At 41.2% G+C, this 19,706-nt stretch overlaps 1 protein-coding gene across 5 annotated transcripts in view; it reads right to left on the reverse strand.

Moving 5' to 3' along the window:
* MTMR14 (myotubularin related protein 14) overlaps positions 1-19,706 on the reverse strand; it is a 48,438-nt gene that overhangs the window by 25,499 nt on the left and 3,233 nt on the right. For 4 of the 5 annotated variants that reach the window (XM_043989454.1, XM_043989437.1, XM_043989464.1 and 1 more), the window contains exons 3-9: positions 17,755-17,863; positions 9,547-9,622; positions 9,136-9,196; positions 7,013-7,135; positions 6,181-6,254; positions 2,735-2,805; positions 2,037-2,111 (exon numbers count right to left, since the gene is read on the reverse strand). In XM_043989454.1, coding sequence (XP_043845389.1) covers positions 2,037-2,111; positions 2,735-2,805; positions 6,181-6,254; positions 7,013-7,135; positions 9,136-9,196; positions 9,547-9,622; positions 17,755-17,863 — 589 coding nt within the window. The remainder of the gene's footprint in view (positions 1-2,036; positions 2,112-2,734; positions 2,806-6,180; positions 6,255-7,012; positions 7,136-9,135; positions 9,197-9,546; positions 9,623-17,754; positions 17,864-19,706) is intronic. The other variant, XM_043989445.1, reaches the window with a different exon arrangement.

Genomic DNA, 19,706 nt, shown 5'->3' on the forward strand with positions numbered 1-19,706 from the left:
ATGGAGCTATTATGTTTCTGACTAGATTCCACCTTAGGTGGTCCTGACTTCAGAGGCTCTACAGAAAGAAGGCATGCTACCTTGCAGGAAGTAGTTAGGATTCAGATTCAACTGCTCCTTTCCTACCCCATGCCCTCGGGTACACCAATGGGAACACAATGAGACTAGAAAATTGAAGTTTATGATAAAAAGACTGGAGATGGAAGGGTCAAGGAAGGCCCTAACACTGACCTTCCTAGCGTCTCTCAAATACGTATTAGGATTTGAGTTGACAGAGACAGCCTTCCCAACCTACTTATCAGTGTCAAAACAAACATTTAAGTGCCTGTGTTCCAGGCACTGTGTTAAGTACAGAGGAGACAAAGAAAGGCAAAAACCAGTCCCTGCTTTCCAAAAACTCATGCCCAATGGGGGTATACAACAAACAAACAACTGAATACAAGAGATACACAGGATAAACTGGAGATCGTTTTGGAAGGCAGGCACTGGCATACCACATACTCATTTTTGGTTTTGGATGAGATCTCAGTCTGAGATGTGACTTATTCCAGAAATGGTTAATAGTTACGCAAACCTTTGTACATAACCACTAGATCTGATTTCTAGATAGGGCAATGAGGAAAAGGGTTCTGATTGGGAAGGAAAAATCTGGCCTGGAGTCCAGAAAGGAGACCTGGAAAGGTATCCAAGCACTACCTTGGAGCTTTGTCTACAAAGAATACTGAACTTTGGACCTTAACTTCTATTCCAACTGATGTCTACTTTTTACTTGGCAACCACCGCTGCCCTTCTAAACTCAGAGGGGAACAAAGCAGTTGACCAGTAATGCTACATGCACACTTGCCTTCACCCTTTTCCATAACAGAGGAGAAAAGAAGCTTTATCACGAACTACTCCTTTCATTCCTCATGACAATACAGCAGACATAAGGCCAACCTTGCAACCGCTGGTTGCGAGGGGAAGGCCAAGAATACGGCTCAGCATTTAAGCCTGATCACAGCTAGGCCAGTGTGGGCTGTGTGCCACAACCATGCATATGGAAGGATTTCTGGTGTATTTACACATGAGGTGTCCTCAAGAAGAGGTAATAGAGCAAGAATAATTTCAAAGCCCATATAATTGAATTAGTTGGGGCAGTTTTTCACTATTCCTGGCCACAAAGTACATTAATCCACCACCTCTCCCTTTTTTTTTTGGGGGGGGGGGGGGGGAGGGAAGAGGGAACTTAAATCCAAGCCAGCAAGCATTTAAACTCTTATTATGTATAAGGGATAGGATATCCAGACAAAATTAAGACTAGTCCTGGCCCTCAAGCTTACATGCTACTGAATGGATAAGAATACAAAAAGTCAAGAAATGAGCACACACATAACCCGAGCAAGAGAAGGTACAAGGTGGATTAGGAAAAGACACTGCATTTTAGCAGAATGATCAAGCATCAGGGATTAGTAAAATGCGGATGACAAGAAGGGGTCTATTCCAGGCATGAGGCACAGCCTATGCCAAGGCAGGGAGGCAGGAGATGCAAGGTGGAATTGAGGCAGCAAGTCTACCAGATGGTTGGCCCGTAACATATGAAGGGGAAGAACAGGACATAAGCCTGGAGCATGACTGGGAAGGGCTTGAGATCAGCATAAGAACGGGTGTTTTACCCTTGAGGCATCCTGCCACCAAGGCTGGTCCTTAAACAAAGGCCTAGGAAAGCCAACACTTAGTTTGTAAATGCCAGATGCATGAAGATGAATGAGCCACAGTCCTTCACTACAGTGAGCAGTGCAATCTAGTAGGGAAGACATGGGAATCATCAGAATACAATGGTGGAATGAATGTCAAAGAGCAGGGAGAAGTCTACCATGGGAGGGTGGGGTGGTGAGAAATCCACTTGAGAAACAGAATCCTAAGCGGGTCAGGCATCAACCCATTTTGGACCATCTGTCTCCCTTTCCCCTTCCCCCAACAATGTGGTTCATTCAGATCACCGCAAGCATTCCTCAATGACTCATCTCTTTCCTGTATCACCCAAATCCTTCACTTACCTGGTACTCACTCCAGTCAATGTTCAAAGAGCGAGTCAGAGTCACAGGGATACTTAATGGTGCATCAACATAGTCCTGAGAACAGAGAGACACTTGTGAGAAGCATGGGGATGCACATGAAAAGAGGGAGTGGTCACTTACAGGAACCATCTTCAATTCAGCTGGTAGAACAGCTCTTATTCAAGTATTACATAGGATGGATACTTGAGATCCAGTGACAGCTTAAAAAGCAGAGTTGGTTAATTATTCATGATCAATCATTTTCAGGCTGGCATGTGACTTGCTACAGGCAAAAATCAGCTCCTACTAAGTTTCCAACCAATTTACGGTATACCCTCCTGCACTCCTTCCCCAGTGAATGGGGAAGAAACCAAATCCTACTCCTAATGTTATATGGGTTGAGGATAATTCCTTTTTGTTATTGAAATGCTCACATCAGCTCGAGAATGGGCAAGGGTGTTAGAGCCAAGTATTCTCTATTAACATAGGAGGCAGGATCAAGGATGAGGAAGCAGAAAAGGGAAAAGAATGAATGAATTAGGGAAAGAAGTAGATAAGAAGTACAGAGAATGGGGTGTGTGTGGGGAGAACACAAGAGGGCAGATTTTTCCTTTTAAATGAATTCCCTTGGCTGTTCTTGGCCTCCACTAAACCCTCCTCCACACAATCCCAAATTAGTTACAAATTATTTCCTGTACCTGTTTCCAGTTAAAAACAAGCCCTTCAGCTGTGTAATCCCGATCCTTATACTCCTTGAAAAACTCACAACCTGAAAGAGGAAGAGAGAATAAGAAAGATGCCCTTTGGGGACCTGCATTCCTCTAAGATTCATTTGGACTAAAAGCCAAGATTCTTAGCCCTGGAGGGTCAAGTACAGTTAGCCTCAGCCTCTAACAATGTTTCCCCACAATGGATCAGCTTCCAACAGCCATTCAGAAGAGAGTTAGCATGTCTACAGCTAGAACCTTAACTTCAAGAACACTGACTACTCTTCCCTTCTCCCTTTGAGTTTTTTTTTTTTGTTTTTGTTTGTTTTGTTTTGAACTGAGGCAATTAGGGTTAAGTGACTTGCCCAGGGTCACACAGCTAATAAGTTAAGTGTCTGAGGCCAGATTTGAACTCAGGTCCTCCTGACTCCAGGGCCGGTGCTCTATCTACTTCACCACCAAGCTGCCCCACTATTTTGGTTTTTCCTTTAAGTTTAGTCTCTGGTACCAATCCCAACATGCAAATACTAGGAAATGGAAGGAAGGTACCACTCATTGTAAAGTGTTCTGTGGGGGTCTTTTCTAAGTGTCCAGGCAGTAATGATCCATACAAGGTGGCTTTCAGAATAGTTCTCTCAATCAGAGCAGGGTATAGTGAAGGGAGAGACAGGTTACTGATGCTTCACTCACTACTGTAGGAAAATTAGAAACTATTGCACCCCAGGTCTTTCCTTTGCAGATGATATATAAATGACTGTATAACATTCGTTGTGCCAAATCTAGGGGAAACCTCCCTAACACCCAGTGCTAGAGAGAACACTTTTGACCTCGACAGTTATAGTCTACTTTCAGTTCCTCAAATAATCTTGGTAATAGTAGATATTAAATAGCATTTTAGAGTTAGAAAATACATACATTAACTTGTGTGGTCCTCAAACACCCTGTGAGGGTAAGTAGTAAAAAATAGCATTCCCATTTGACAGATGAAGAAACCTAAGGCTCATACCAGTGACTCATCTGATGTCACACAATTACAACTTGAACTCTGGTCTGAGCCCAAATCCAGGTACCCTACTCTCTGCACGACACCATTCTGCTTCTGGAGGATACTATTACACACCCAAGCCAGACAAAGTCCTCAGAAGGTAATGATGCTGCTGTGCCTTGAACAAAGATTCTCCAGTAACCCTAACAGCCAAATTCATATTCAGGCCTCCTATGGGGAGGATCCCTTCTGATAAGGGAACCTGGAGAAGAGGAGCCTGGGAAACACCTTCATCAAGACACAGCTAGAATTCATTTACTGTTCAGTTTTGGTTACACACCAACTTCCCCACTTGAATCCCTCGTGCCCTGCTTCTGATTGCTTTTGGTTGAGATGTCACAAAGCAATCTTCAGCTACACTTCAGGCTATTCTTGGGGAACCTCCCTGGGAAATCAGACTGAGGCACCAAGCCCAAATTCATAGGTTATGTCAATTATACCTTAGAAACTCTAGTGAAATGCACTGTTTTCCCAAATTCTGTAAGTTCAAATCATCAACAAAGAGGAGGACCCAGGCTCAACTCAGATCAGGGTCACACTTCTAAAATAACTCTAGTAGAGATCAAAAGAAATTAGATAGATTTAGGACCTAGGGGGCAACGCACAATGTTTATTACCAAGCAGTCTTTCAAAGAGACAAAAAGGCAAGAAGCATAAAATCACACCCCCAGAGGAAAACCAAACCACATATGCTTTTCAACTTTCTGCTATAGTGTCTCCTTCCCTGCTGCCACACCACCACCCATCCCCCCAATATCTAGAGGAAACTAGGACTTCAGCCTAAATTAGCTAGTTCAGAATTAATTCTATGTTCTAATCTAGACCATGAGAAAGTTTATAATCACAGACCTCTTTGACTAGAGCCAGCTATCTCCCTTCTAAAGCTATGAACACTATCTTAGTCATGCAGTTGAGGCCCTGGTAATGTTTCGGAGCTACCTGCTTGGCACATCACCCCAGTTTAGAAAGGGCACACCGGTTAGGAATGATCAGTAGTCCCAAACTGTCTCCACCTTATCCTTCTGGCATGAGGAAGGTGAAAGGTCAAGAGGGACCACTTTCAAGAAAGCAATCTTTTCTTGAAAATTGCCTGAGATGAGACTTCTACTTAAGTATATGTAGATTATGTACCCTCCTGTGATACAGGTAATCAGGCAGAAATTGTGAGGGTTAGTTACCATCTGTCTTCAGACTTCGAAGGATCTATGGGGTGGTATTTGGTGAATATTGGCATGGAAGTCATTTGGTTATTCCTTCTCTACCATTTGGCCTAGGGACCTTTCTAACTAATTCCCTTAGCAATCACCCTGGTAATAACATAGATTTTATTTATTTATTTTTTTGGTGAGGCAATTGGGGTTAAGTGACTTGCCTAGGGTCACACAGCTAGTAAGTATTAAGTGTCTGAGGCCGGATTTAAACTCGGGTCCTCCTGACTCCAGGGCCAGTGCTCTATCCACGGCACCAACCAGTTGCCCCTAGATAGATTTTTTTTTTGATGATCTGATAATAACTTAAGCCACTCCTGATCGCTAAATAAACATTTCCCCTTCACTAGAAGTCATGCTTCTTGTTTGCTAGATTTGTAATGTTGAGAAGACCTGGGGGAAAAATCCCAGATCTACCACTTATGTGTGTAACCCTGGACACATTACTAACCTGGGCCTCATTCAGTTTCATCTTTCATAAAATGAGGTATTGAAATCCTATGATACAGGGTCTAGTTCAGCTCAACTACAAACACCACAGGCCAGGAGAATGGGAAAAAAATCTGTGCACAGGAATTTGGAGTAAGATGGAGCAACAGGGAACATTATGACATCATTAGTCCTTCAATCCTGGAGTTATGACAAGGGCACCCGATACCATTAGTCCATGGCCAATATTGTTTTACTGTGTGGAGTGTAGATTACTGAGGACTTCTTTCCTTGTTCTCTTGCATGTTCACACTGCTGATAATGGTGGTGGCTAAGCTCTTCCTTCCCTTACTACGCTATCTGGATTTCACTTTGATGTTTTCTCTTATGTATGCTAATATCCTTGGAGAGTCCACATTAAAGGGGTCGGCTACCAAAAAACATTCCCTTGCTGAATGAATTGTGTTCCTTTCCCTGTTCCTTCTTTCCATCAATCTCAAGCTTAGCAAGAGATACACAATCAAAATACATTGTCTAGTTATTGCTGTGTGCCCCCCCCCCCCAATCCAAGAACACTGATACCCTTGTGTTCATGAGAGTAAGTCACCTCTGACCAGAAATGCCTAAGTGACTGACATCCACCCAACCACCACCCAGAAAGGGGAGTTTTCCCAGTTTCATTCACACCCAAAAGAAAATGCCCAGTCATTAGCCTCCTAGAGCCCATCATTCCTGTGGTCTCAAAGGAACTATACCTGGATATGGGATGGAGAGAAGCGTAAAGTCGGCATATCGCTGGGCTTTATCCACCTTCTCAGAAGAAGTTACACTACGACAGGAAGACAATGTAAATCAGATTTAATTTCTGCCTTGCTCTCTCATGGACTAAAAGGGACCAGAGTGATTCTCTCTCTCTTTTTTTTTTAGGCAATGGGGGTTAAGTGACTTGCCCACGGTCACACAGCTAGTAAGTGTCAAGTGTCTGAGGCCGGATTTGAAACTCAGGTACTCCTGAATCCAGGGCTGGTGCTTTAACCACTGCACCATCTAGCTGCCCCCCAGAGTGATTCTCTTTTAATACCACAGAAATAGGTGACAGTACAAGAGGAGGTGTGATTATCTCACTACTTGAATTTCATGGCTTAGATATAGCCGTTTCCACATACTTGGAGTTGCATGTGTCAAATCAGATCTCCCTCTCCTCACCACTTTTTGTTACACTATAGACAATCATAATCAAGGTAAAGACAAACACAGAATATGAAAAGAGGAAAGATACTATCTAGTAGTATTTTCAATAGAGTACCTGAATTAAAGGAGGTTTTTTTTTTTAATAATTTAAATTACAAATAGAGAAGCTCTACCAGATGAACAAGTTATTTGCTGCTACCTGGCATACTGGCTTTGGTATGTATTACTTCTCAGTAAAATCACCGTTTCTCTTTAAACCTCATGAAAATAAGAAATTCTCATTCCTTTGAGCTGATTTAGGATTTAAAGTTGAGGGGTTAGAGGAGGGTCTCAAGCAGCCTTTTTCAACCCTGCTCGTCACAGATTCATCGGTGTGGGCTCATGCACAGTACTCACTTTAGGCCAAACTTGACCTTCTTGTTCTCCACCATCAGGTCACAGATGTATCTGACTGATAGATACCGAAGCAATTTGATGTCATGTCCCCTAACCTTATCAAAAAGTTGATTGTCAGCACTTCTGAAACAAAGAAAACCAGAGCAACAAGTTTCACAAGGAAAGATGGGCAGTTTCTACTCATCCAACAACTGAAGGCCAAGTAACCAACTAGTTTCAGGAAGTGCTAAGATGGAAGAGAGAGACTTTTGAAAAGGATGCATTTCAAAGAACAGCAATTGTGCAGCATGGAATAGGAAAGCAAGCCATTTCTGACAAATCAAGATAGTCTCAGTGAGTTGAGACTAGCCAAGCTGGGGGATGACACTTTCATTTCTATTAGAAGATTATCTTCCACTTTCGTTTATGGCCCTTAAGTCAGTTTTCAATCTACGTGACTTAGAAACTAAATGAAATGCCTATCAGGAGACAGGCTAAGCGGTACCTTATCAACTAATTGTGAAAACAGCAGTTCCATTCATGGTGCCTAACACTTCTGCAGAACAAGACAAAGATAACATTGGTCTGATCCTTAGGCTGTTTAAAACCTCAGAGCAGTTTGTGCTCCTTCTACTTATTGTTATTATCCCTTTGATTTGCCATGAAGCTAGGCAATGTGGAGAGGATGAAGCAGCCACTACAAAATGTTCTTTTCACAATATCCACTGTTCTCGCTTCCCTCTCATTCAAATACTGCTCAGGAGGAGATCGTGGTAAACAGCATCTGGACCAGCCTTGCACCTGATGGCCTGAGATGTCCGCTCCCCAATACAAGAGAGGCTGTATAAATTGTGGGGAGGCCATTAGGTGCATGGGACAACAACTCCACTGGGGATGGATTTAAGAGAAACTAGGAAAGGGCACTTGTTAGAGAGGCTCTAAGAAAGAGGCAACATGGAATAGGGGAAACGGAACCACAAGACAGAAGATATGTCTTCCAGTCTCTGCCCAAGAGATTCACTTCACCCTAACTCCCCCATTTCATAAAATGAGAGCTAGACTAGGTTATGTCTTTATTCTCTTCCACCTCTCAAAAGCCCATGATTTTACGATCTTCTTACAGGACCAAAATTGGAAGCTGGAAGGGATCTTGGGTCATTTGAGTTCCATTTCTATTTTGCAGATGAGGACAAGGAGACCTAGAGAAGAGGCATGACTTGGCCAAGGTCACAGACCACAGGAGCTCCAACAGGACAATGTACAAGTGCTCTAGAAGCTGGACAGTGTTGGAGTCCTGGAGAGAAGGTTTGCCAACCCCCCCCACCCCCCCAAACAGAAGTGTACCACTGTACAAGGTGCTCCCATCTACAGCTCCAGGCAGCTAGGGACAGCTTGTTCCTCCCCAGACTCTAGAGGATCACTCAAGTGCTCAAGCATGTTCACAATGCCTTCTTTTACCAGAAGAGTTGTACTGTCCTTTCTAGATAAGGACTGCTTCTCCCTTATCCTATCCCCAACTTCCTTCAAAGAAGTTTTGATGTCATGAGAGAGCCTTTCAAATAACTGCTAAAATTCTGCCTAGTAAAAAGTAGGGTTTTTTGAAATTTAGAAAAATCACCTAGTCATTTTCTTCTCCTTCCTCTCTTGCCCGCTGCCCTTCCCTCATACCCCTAAGTAGGGCAAAGAAATAAAAGGGATAAAGTCAGCTTTCTATACTATTTTATCAGGTAGGATTTTCCCCAATGAGGACGACAAAAGTCCATGTTTGAGAATAAGAATTTGTGGGTGAGAAGCAGTGAATATAACTAAGAACTGTTATTTATTCTAGGTCAGCAGTCAGAGGCAGGAAATAAAGAAGTTTCACTTGAACTTTGTGTTCTTACTTGGAAAGAGTTTTTTCCTGATTCTGAACTCCAAAACATTTTGTTTATGGCTTTTATGCACTTACCATATTTTAACTTAAATTCTAGTCATATGCCTCCCCCCCCAAATTCAACAAAGTCCTCAAGGGCAAGAATCATGTCTCAGTCCAATGTGCTCCTTAAGCCCACTTCCCATAATGTCTAGGTTCAATGCCCTTGAAAAACAGTACAGAGTGAATTCATCCCTCCCCCAACCCTTCCCAACTCCAACTCAGTACTTACCGAAGTGTACAGTCATCTTCTGTAATGTCCTCTGAATCTGCCCAAGCATCATCTGAGCCCCCTGTCAGAGAAATCATTCTGTCAGTCAGGGTACCATTGACAAAGACATGGATGTTCTGTTACTGTTCTTTCCCATAGTGGTGGTACAAACTACATAGAAATTGTGGCTCTATATCAAGATACACACTATTTACCCATCACTTTCCAGGGCAACATCCCCTTTAGTTCAAGATAATTCCTATGATATTTCCTACATGCCCACTGTCTACTGACTCCATTCCTGATGGGGATTCCTGGTTCTTTCCCTCCCACTTTTATACCATTCTTATGCCGCTGAAGAATGGCTAGACTAAGACAGATTTTTAGAACCCATATTCTTCTCATTCAGGGTAATTTTTGTTGAGCACTCACCTGAGAAAATATAATTATACCCGGTGCGCCCATATAACTCCCCCCATCCAGCCAGGGTTGCTGATCTGCAAATATGCTGGAAGAGAAATAGCATTGTCAGAGTTAGAGGTTCATCCTAAAAGCACAAAGCTAAGGTAATTGGGAAGAGTGTGTAGACTTCCCAAACCTGAAGTCAATCATGGAAGACTTTTCAAAAACTGAAAAGTGAAGATATATAATTCAAAGAGGAAAACAGCTACAAATATTACCTGAGAATCAGAATATACGGATAATCTTTCTTTTCAAAATATAAAGCTTAATACTAGCTGTGTGACCCTGGGCAAGTCACTTAATGCTCATTGCCCTGCCAAAAATAAATAAAAAAAATATATATGCATATGTATGTTTGTGTATGTATGCATATATACATATATACACATATATAAAGCTTAAGTTCTACAAAGAAGTACAGGGACATACATGAGAGCACAAGAAATAGCCCAGAAAATTTAAGAAACGACTAGAATTGCATCTATAAACTTAGTGACAACCCACAGTGTCCTAGTTTCTGTGGATTTTTTTTAACTTATGTATATGAATTTGTTGCTGTAATCTTTGCCTTCAATGACCTGGTTTTATTTAGCACGTACATCCTCAGAATTTCAGAGCTGGAAAGGTCCTTACTGTTTATCTGGTCAACACACTCTTTCACAAGTGGTTATCCAGCCCTACTCAAGTCCTCTAATGAATGGCAACTCACTATGTTCACCAGAGCCCATTTCATTGTGGAGCAGCTTTCAACTTTAGAGCTTGTACCTTACTCCAAGCTTAGATCTCTCCTTGCCATTTCCACCCATGACAGCTCATCATTTTTTTTTAAGACAGATGTTACCCACTGAGGTTTTCTTCTGCAGGTTAAAACATGCTCAGCTCCTTTAATAGATCCTCAAGCAGCACAATCTTGAGGCCCTTCCTAATTCTGGGTGCCTACCCTTCAGGTTATTAATGACCTCTTAAGGTGTGGTCTCCAGAAGTGAATGTAATATTTCACATGTGGCCCAACAGGTACAAAACAGGATTACCATCTCCTTATTCCTGGAAGGTATGTGCCTCTCTTAAAGTCTAAGATCACATTAACTATTCTGGCTGCTATATTGTACTGATTTATAATCAATGTTTGGTTATTGTCCTTTGGAGAGAACCAAAATGACATCACTATGTTGGGTCAAGGTACAGTTCGTCCAATTGTGGCTGATAAGACCAATATGAGTTAAGAAGGTTCTACCACAGGTTGGGCAGAGAGTCCATATGAACATTTGGAGTGGAGATGGCTCTAAATTTGTGCACCACACATTTCTTTTGGGCTACTAAAATTCTGCTTTGCTCATAAAATACAGCACCTTCTTTGATGCAGGAACGCCTAACTGTATCCCATCCACAAAAATCTAATTTCATCCTCAAGTTCACTCCAAAAGTCTTTTTCAGACAAAAATGCTGTCTAACTACACTTTCTCCATTTTACACATGCAAAGGGTTTTTTTTTTTGGTATGTTTTGTTAAATGTAAAAACTTATTTGGTTCAATATTACAGACAGCTTAGACTATTTTTTGGACCCAGATTCTGTCAACCAATTTGTTAGCTATCCCTTTCATGTCACTTACAAATCTGACAGGTCCTACCATCTATGCTTTTATCCCAATTGTTAATAAACATTAAATACCACAGGGTCAAACAGAGCCCTAGAGATCTACTTGCTACCTCTTTATTTCTATTTCCCCCCCAATCTTAATAGTATTTTATTTTTTTCTAGTTACATATAAAGATAGTTTTCAATATTTGTTTTTATAAGATTGAGTTTCAAGTTTTTCTCCCTCCTTCCCTTCCCCAAACAGAAAACAATCTGATATAGGTTATCTATGTTGATACCTTTTTTTAAGTTCACATTTAACTAATAATGATAACTTTTGGAGGTTGGTCATTTAACCAGTTATGAATCTCAATCTCTATATAAATAATGCATGATAGTACAATTAGATGGATTCATAACTGGTTAAATGACCAACTAGCCTACAAAAAGCCCAAGAAAATTTGTGAAATATTTTGTTAAAGGTAAAATATAGCTACAACATTTTCCTGATCAATCTATCTAGAGATCCTGTCCAAAAAAAAGGGCAAAAGATTAGTCTGGCATGACCTGCTCTTGATGAAGCCATGCTTGTTTTCCTTTTTCTTTTTTTTTTTTTTTTGCAGGGCAATGGGGGTTAAGTGACTTGCCCAGAGTCACACAGCTAGTAAGTATCAAGTGTCTGAGGTTGTATTTGAACGCAGGTACTCCTGAATCCAGGGCCAGTGCTTTATCCACTGCACCACCTAGCTGCCCCCCATGCTTGTTTTTTTGATCACTGCTTCCTTTTCTAGATATTCACTAACCATCCCTTTAAAAGAAGTTCTATACAGAAAGCAATTTGAAATTATGCCCAGCAGGTAACTACATGTCCACATATTTTGACACAAAATATTTCTCTCTTGGTCACATATTCCCAAAGAAGTCCCAGACAAATACACATTAAAATCTTGACAGCAACACTTTCTGTACTAACAAAGAACTGAAAAGAGAAGACAGATGTCCATAGATTAAAGTAGCATGATATAATAGATAGAACTCTGGACTTGGGAATTACGAAGAGCTAGGTTCAATTCTTGCTTCCAACACTTAAAGGCAAGTCATTTATCCTGTCTGTTCCCTCAATTGTAATGAGGGGGTTGGACCTCTAAAATCCTTTCCAGCTTTAAGTCAATGATGAGGTATTTAATGTTTATTAACAATCTGGATAAAAGCATAGATGGTAGGAAATTTTAAAAACACCTAAATATTACATGTAATTATAATAATCAAGATTGATTTCAGAGAAGAGTTGGCCTCCCCTTTTCCCAGAGGTGGGAGGATTATAGGTGTGGGACACCGAATATACTATCAGACTAGGCTGATATGTTGGCTTTGCTGAACTACCTTATTTTTCTATTTTTTCTTTGTTACAAGGAATGTTTCCATGGGGAAGGGGAAGGAAAGGATGTCTATGGATGTGAAGGCAACATAAAAAATTTTTTTTAAAGTTCTAGAATTTCCCCAGAAAATTCAGTGGCCTACAATTTCTAGATTCTATCTCTTCCCCCTTTTAATCTGACATTTGTTCTCCAATTGTGAGAAACCTTTTATTTACTCTCTATGATCTTTCAGAGACTGCTAACTATGGTTCAGAAATCACACCTTTCAGTTCTTTTGGTACCCAAGAACACAGCTCATCTGGCTGAAGCAATCTGAACTCATGAAGGACAACCGAGTTATTGAGCAGAACCCTAGCCAAGGGATGAAACCCAATTTTTTTAAAAGCCTTCTCAGCCTCTTGGTCACAGGTTCCTCTTCTCTCTGGTGAACCAGACACAAGCAGAATGCACTTCAGCTCAGTTTACACAAGGGGGCAGCATACACTAAGCAGAAAGTATCTAGGATGGCCAGGATTTTAGTTTCAGTTTTACCACTGAGACAAATGGATCCAAACAAGTCACTTACATACCATCTGGGAGGTGTGTAAGTCTGGGAAGACCTGGAAGATGTTTGGTGGAACAGACCTTCCCTTTTTACCTTCAAAAAACAAGGTAATCTTTGCGTCAACCCTTTTCTTCCCTTTAGCTACCAGATTGTCCTATTTTTACTAACACACTTGGGGAACTTGTGTGTATTCCTGCTCCCTCTATGTTCTATCCGTAATTCCCTTATCCTGCCACAATCTGGCACACTATTGCAATAGCCTGCTGGTGGGTTTACCTGCTCCAAGTCTCTCCTCACTTCTGCCTACCTTCCATTCAGACACCAAGTGATTTTTCTAAAGACCAGCTCTGACCATGTCACTGCCCTAGTTCATTCCACTCCAGTGGTTCCCTACAGCTTCCAGGATCAAAACCCTTCTGCACCTGCCCCCTCCTACCTTTCCAGGCTTCATCATCTTCAGTCCAGCGACACTGGCCTCCAGGCTGTCACAGGAACCAGACAGCCCATCTCTCCATTCGGGGCATTTGCTCTGGCTGTCTCCATTCCTGGAATGTTCCCCCTCATCTCTACCTACCAGCTCCTTGGGCTTCTTTCAAGTCCCAACTCCTATAGGAAGCCTTTCCTACACCCTCTTTATTCTAGTGCCGTCTGTCTCTAAATTGTTTCCCATTTATCCGTACATACTGTACATCTGCATGTTGTTTCAGGTCATTAGACCACGAGCTCCTTGGGGGGCAGGGACTGGTTTTTGTTCCTTTTTGTATCCATCTGGCACACAGAAGGTACTTTTGGTTTGACTGATAATTTGGCTTCTCACTAGATCTAAGTTTACAAGTGATTAAATATATGTCAAATTAAGCTGTTTTCCTTTTCTTATCTCCCAACTTCTTGCAACATATAACATCAAGACCAACTCCTTAAAAAAAAAAAAGGAAAGAAAAAGCCTCACCAGCCGCCTTCGCCTTCTCCTCCCCCATCCCCGAGACACCCTTCTCTTTCCCTGATTTTCCTGGTTCTCTCTTCCCCTTGGACATTTCAGAAGACGACCTCAGAAGTCATTGGTCCATATCTGAAGAGTGAGCATCTCTGCAACATGCTCCACAGGTACTCGATCAGTCTCTGCTTAAAGACCTCCAATGAAGCAATAGCAATAACAAATCCCAACTCTACAAAGCACTCTACTCAACACAGCCTGGGAAGGCAGGAAGTGCTAACACTTACTTCACAGCTACAAAGAGGGAAACTGAGGCTAAGATTACAATATGTATTCTTGCCAAATACAGCTTGCCAGAAAAGCAAGCTGCAACATTTTCCTGCAAAGCAAATCCGTTTTCCTCATTCATTCTTATAACAAAGTCAGATTTGTTCTCATGTAAAAACTTCTCTTCTCCAGGCAAATGAAATAAAAAAGATAAGATGTGGGATCTAAGGCATTTATGGTACTGGAAGACATAAGCAGAGCAATTCCTTCAGGAAGCTCAATTTCCTATTTGTTAAAAAGGAGACATGTTCTGGAATTGGAAGATTTGACCATATTTTATGCACCCTAGGGCTGTCAAGGTATTTGGAAGAGAGCTCCGATTTGGGTTAGGAGATAGGAAATATAGCTCCCAAACTCCCTGATAATAAAAAGGAGCGATTAGAAGCAGTCACAGATAGTAGAAGTGTCTACATGAAGAGGAATTTGATATTCTGTTTATTTATGATCCACCATGCACTTGTTAAGGGCTAAAATTCTAGCTAAACTGTCTAAAATATCTAATGAGTGGTCGCCAATAAATTATAAGCTTTAGCAAGAGTTAGACTTTTAAGCATTTATTAAGGAGAATAAGAGTTTGGTAAAGAGAGAGAAAAAGGCCTAGATTCCTATCTATTAAAGGGAGAGCACATTTCTAGCTCCGCTCTCCACCAGAGTCCAGAGGAAAGAGAGCGAGCCTGAGCGCCAGTCTCTTCCTTCCTCCTCCCACTAGCCCGCGTCACTTCCTGACTCCTGGTCTTGCCCTCAAAGACCTTCCCTTCATGGGCAGAACTCTTCTACAGTAAGTATCCAGCAGGTGGCGTCATTCCAATCTTTACACACTGAACACTAGAAGTAACCTTAAAGATCATCTAGTTAAAGCCCCTCATTGTCCAGAGGGCTAAATGCCACACAGAATATGTATTCTTGCCAGAAAAGGAAGCTGCAACATGCTTCTGCAAAGCAAATCCCTTTTCCTCATTTGTATCAATAGACACTGCTTCCTAACACATGACCTCCGGAATGAAATTCCTTAAGCTTAAAATTTACAGGTTTCTAATATGAATTAGTTCCTTTAGGTTTCAGTTTGAAATTCAATACAATCAAATTATTTAGAATAAGGGGTATGGGAGAAACAGGGTATAATGTTCAGTCTTCAAGTGAGAACTCCTTTGCTAGCTCTCATTCTCTTCATTATGTTCAGAGCCCCAAAACTTTTCCCTACATCTAAACTAGGGGTCCTTAACCTTTGACATGGACCCCTTTGGCAGTCTGATGGAACCTTAAGTCTGATGAATACCCCTTCTCAAACTAAGATTCTCAAATGCATGAAATATACTAGAAACCAATTATTGAAAAACAGTTAGCAAAATGTTTAAAAACCAAATTCATGTAAATGGTCAAAGAAATCAAAGCTACCTATAGTCATATGAAAAAATGCTGTAAGTCACTATGGATTAGAGAAAGGCAAATTAAAACAACTCTAGCCAATCTGATAAGTGTGTGGTGACAGCTCTAATCTGACAGAAAAGGAAAATGATAAATAATGGAGGGGATGTGGGAGAATTAAAATACTAATGCGCTGTTGATGAAGTTCTATACTGAATCAACCATTCTGAAGAGCTATTTGGAACTATGCCCAAAGGGCTATAAAAGCATGTATATATACCCTTTGACCCACCAATGCCTCTACTAGGTCTGTATCCTGAAGAGGTACCTATATGTACAAAAATATTTAAAGCAGCTCTTTTAGTGGTAGCAATGAACTGGAAATTGAAGGTATGTCCATAAACTGGGGAATGGCTGAAGAAGTTGTGGTCTATGATTGTGATGGAATACTTTTGTGCTGTAAGAAATGAGGAGCAGCATGCTCTCAGAAAAACCTGGACTTTGGTGAACTGATGCAAAGTGAAATGAGCAGAACTAGGACAACATTGTATACAGTAACAGCAATATTGTATAACGCTCTACAGCAAATAACTTAGCTATTCTCAGCAACACAACAATCCAAGATAATTCTGAAGGACTTATGATGAAAGGTGCTGTCCATCTCCACAGAAAGAACTAATGGAGCCTGAATGCTCCAGTTTTTCCTGTGTGTGTGTGTCCGTGGGTGTGTGTGCGTGTGTGTCTGTGTGTGTGTGTGTGTGTGTGTGTGTGTTTTCTTTCACAGCATGACTTACATGGTAATGTGTTTTGCATGACTACACATGTATAGCCCATGTCAAATTGCTTGCCTTCTCAGTGGGAGGGGGGCAGGGAAGGGAGAGAGGGAGAGAATTTAGAACTAAAAACTTGAAAAAAGAATGTTAAAATTGTTTACATGTAATTGGAAAAAATACAGTATTAAAAAAAAATTCAGAGACTCTAGGTGAAGAATCTCTGTTCTATATGTACTCTTTTCATAAACTCCCTTACACTTTATGGCTTTAACCGTTACTACTATGCAGAAGACTGCCAAGTCTTCATCTCAGATGCTAGGCTCCAATTCCTATTTCCACCTGTCTCTATGACTTCTCATACTGTCTCTATCACTTCTCATGACTTAAATGCACCGCTCCCTGCTGCCGCCCCTCTACCCCCAATCACCTAACACTAAATGTATTCCAAGTTGAAATTTATTTTCCCCCAGCCAAACTGGCTTCCCTTTCCAACTACCCTATTTTTCCATTCTTCTAGCCTCATGATAGTAATCATGTGGTCATCTTTGCATATAAAAAAAAATTAATCCAGCACAGATTCCCGAGGTTTCTCCCTATAATCTCTCATATTTCCCTTGACTACCCTAACCAAGGCACTCATACCTAGATGGCTAACAATCTGTAATCGAGTCTCCATGCTTTTAATCTCTCCTCCAATTTATCTCGTGTATCACTAGAATTATTTTCCTAAAAATATTTTCATTAAGTCACTTTCCCCAATCAAGAACTTGCAATGGCTCCCCCCATTGCCTAACAAGTCCAAAATTTTCACCCAGATTTTTTAATGTCCTGCATAACACAGACCTAACAATATCTTCTAATATGCTTAACATGTATCCTCTCCCCTAAATCAAACTGGTCACGATCCTTCCTACCTTCTGGACTCTGCTCATGTTAGTTCCCACCAGACCCTAGAGCACTCCTATGTACTCCAATCCATTCGGCTCAATCCCTTCTCCGAACTCCTATCATCAAATGAGATCATATTCGTGAAGCAACTGGCACAGCAATGGGCACTTAAGGGATTGTTTCTTCCTCCTACCCCCTTTACCCCCCATAATTAGGGATACCTAATTTACAATTAATTTGTCCCTAACTGGCCTAATATTAGTCCCTAAATATCCAAGTGTTACATACATATCATTACCCTGGAAGATTTGGGAGCAGTGAAGTCCAAGGTGGCCTTCACCACTACCACAAGAGCCTGGTTACACTCTCTAGGTGTTTATGGGGACTTTACCTTGCCTTTGTAGAGGATGACTGGACAAACAAAGCGCCCTCGGCACCGGGCCATCTTGCTTCGATTGACCAGGTCCTGCAGTCTGCTCACCTGCACAGTACTTTCAAATCTGCTCAACAGAAAGAAGGCAGTTAGTACTCTGACCACCCTCAGGTCACATGGCTAGAGGTAAACATATGGTTAACTTCCAAGTAGTCCTTTGGCTGAATTTTAAACTTTCAAGTGCCCTAGCCAATAGAGGCTTGAGTGGAAGGAGAGGAGTTGCTTCCTACAGCATTGTAAGACCCTTCCTCATGTTAATATTTTTATCAGTCTGGTGGTAGACAACAGACTGGTTCAAATAAGAAAAAAAGAATGGGACTCAGCAGAGGGACGGAAAGAAGCGATGGGACAATGAAGTCACCAGGAAGACTTGCTCCACATTTACAGCTTTTGGACTGATGGCTAAGGTGCTAAATTTAGTAATGGTGCCCCTCAATACACCTGGAAACTAGTTTCAGCATTGAATGAAAGCAGAATACATCCTCAAAGACCACTTCCCCAAAACAAAGACTTGCTTTCACACATCTTCAACCAAAGTCACTAGCCAGTAAATATATTGACATCCATTACTCACTTCCCATAATAGGAGGTGACCAAAGGGGAAGCAATATTTTGGTCTCCCCTCTTGTCCCCATAAAAAAATTTTTTTTAAAAAGGAAGCTGAATCCCTTCCCCCTTTCTCCTATACAGAAGAGTCAGACAAACATTTATTAAATCTATGTGCCAGGGACTGAGAATACAAATGTGATGTTTTTAATCACTTATAGATGTTGCAGGTTCAGGGAAAGTTATATAGGTTTTGTTAATTTTTTTCCTCAGTTGTTTCCAAGGGGTTTTAACTTCTGCCCAAGAAAGTTCACACCACGCAGGACCCCAAGCCTTAGTGTAAAGTTCTTGTTCTAGCGTCTATGAGCTACTTTTAACAAAAGAGGTACCAAGTTGCACTGCAATTTCCTCATTTAGGACTGCTTCCTTCACTTAGAGTGGGATATAATAAAGTTTACTCTTTTTTTGTAATAAAGGAGTACACCAGAACCTTTCCACTTCTACACAACTTTGTCAACAAAAATAAAGGTTTAAAAACTTAAAATAGGCTCTATCACCACAGTTCTCAAACTGTCCACATCCCTTCTCCCAAAAGATTCCCATTTATTGGGGTTTTCTTCTCCAAGACACAGGGGAATCAGGATATGGAGTTGGATTTTCTCCATGCTAGATCATCTGTTTTCCAGGTCTCTACTCCGAGTAGATTGGTCTTCTTTCCCTCAACTCTGTTCTGTTTAGGGTTACTCATTTGTCTTCCTATTTCAGGCAATGGTACACTCCTTCCTAGACTGTTCCTAAAATTGATCGAGTTAGAGCCTACTTAGCATAATCTGAAGAAAATCCAGCTAAGAGCAAAGCCAGACTTGTCTAAAACAAAAACTAAACTACTCTGCTTTTACATGTACGATCTCTTCCCCCAATTTCCCCTACAAGAGCAACACCCACTCTCACTGCTACCTCAAGCACCTTATATATAGTCTTGTAAAAACTAACTTTACAAGCTTTTCTTGTATAAAGGCTTTTAACACAGAAACCCTACCACTACTTCCAGAAATATGGACAGAGGAGCACTGATGTGCTCCAACAACCCCACCCTCTATGTTGGATTAGGGCAACAAAAGGCAAAGCCAAACTTTTAGTTAGAAAACTGAACTGGGTCAAATGTCTAACTCACTCCTTTCTTGGAAATGATCTAGTAGCTGTGGGCTTCCAAAAGAAGTTACCTTTCCCCCCAAAATTGCTAAAGCTGGGCTTAAGAAGATAATGACACTAATGTTGCTATTATCCTTCAACTAAAAGTACAAGAAAGGCCCTTCTTTAAACTTTAGGTAAGGGGACTGAATCTAAATTTATAGCCCCCAGAA

The sequence above is a fragment of the Dromiciops gliroides genome, chromosome 1, assembly GCF_019393635.1.
Source record: "Dromiciops gliroides isolate mDroGli1 chromosome 1, mDroGli1.pri, whole genome shotgun sequence".
NCBI lineage: Eukaryota > Metazoa > Chordata > Mammalia > Microbiotheria > Microbiotheriidae > Dromiciops > Dromiciops gliroides.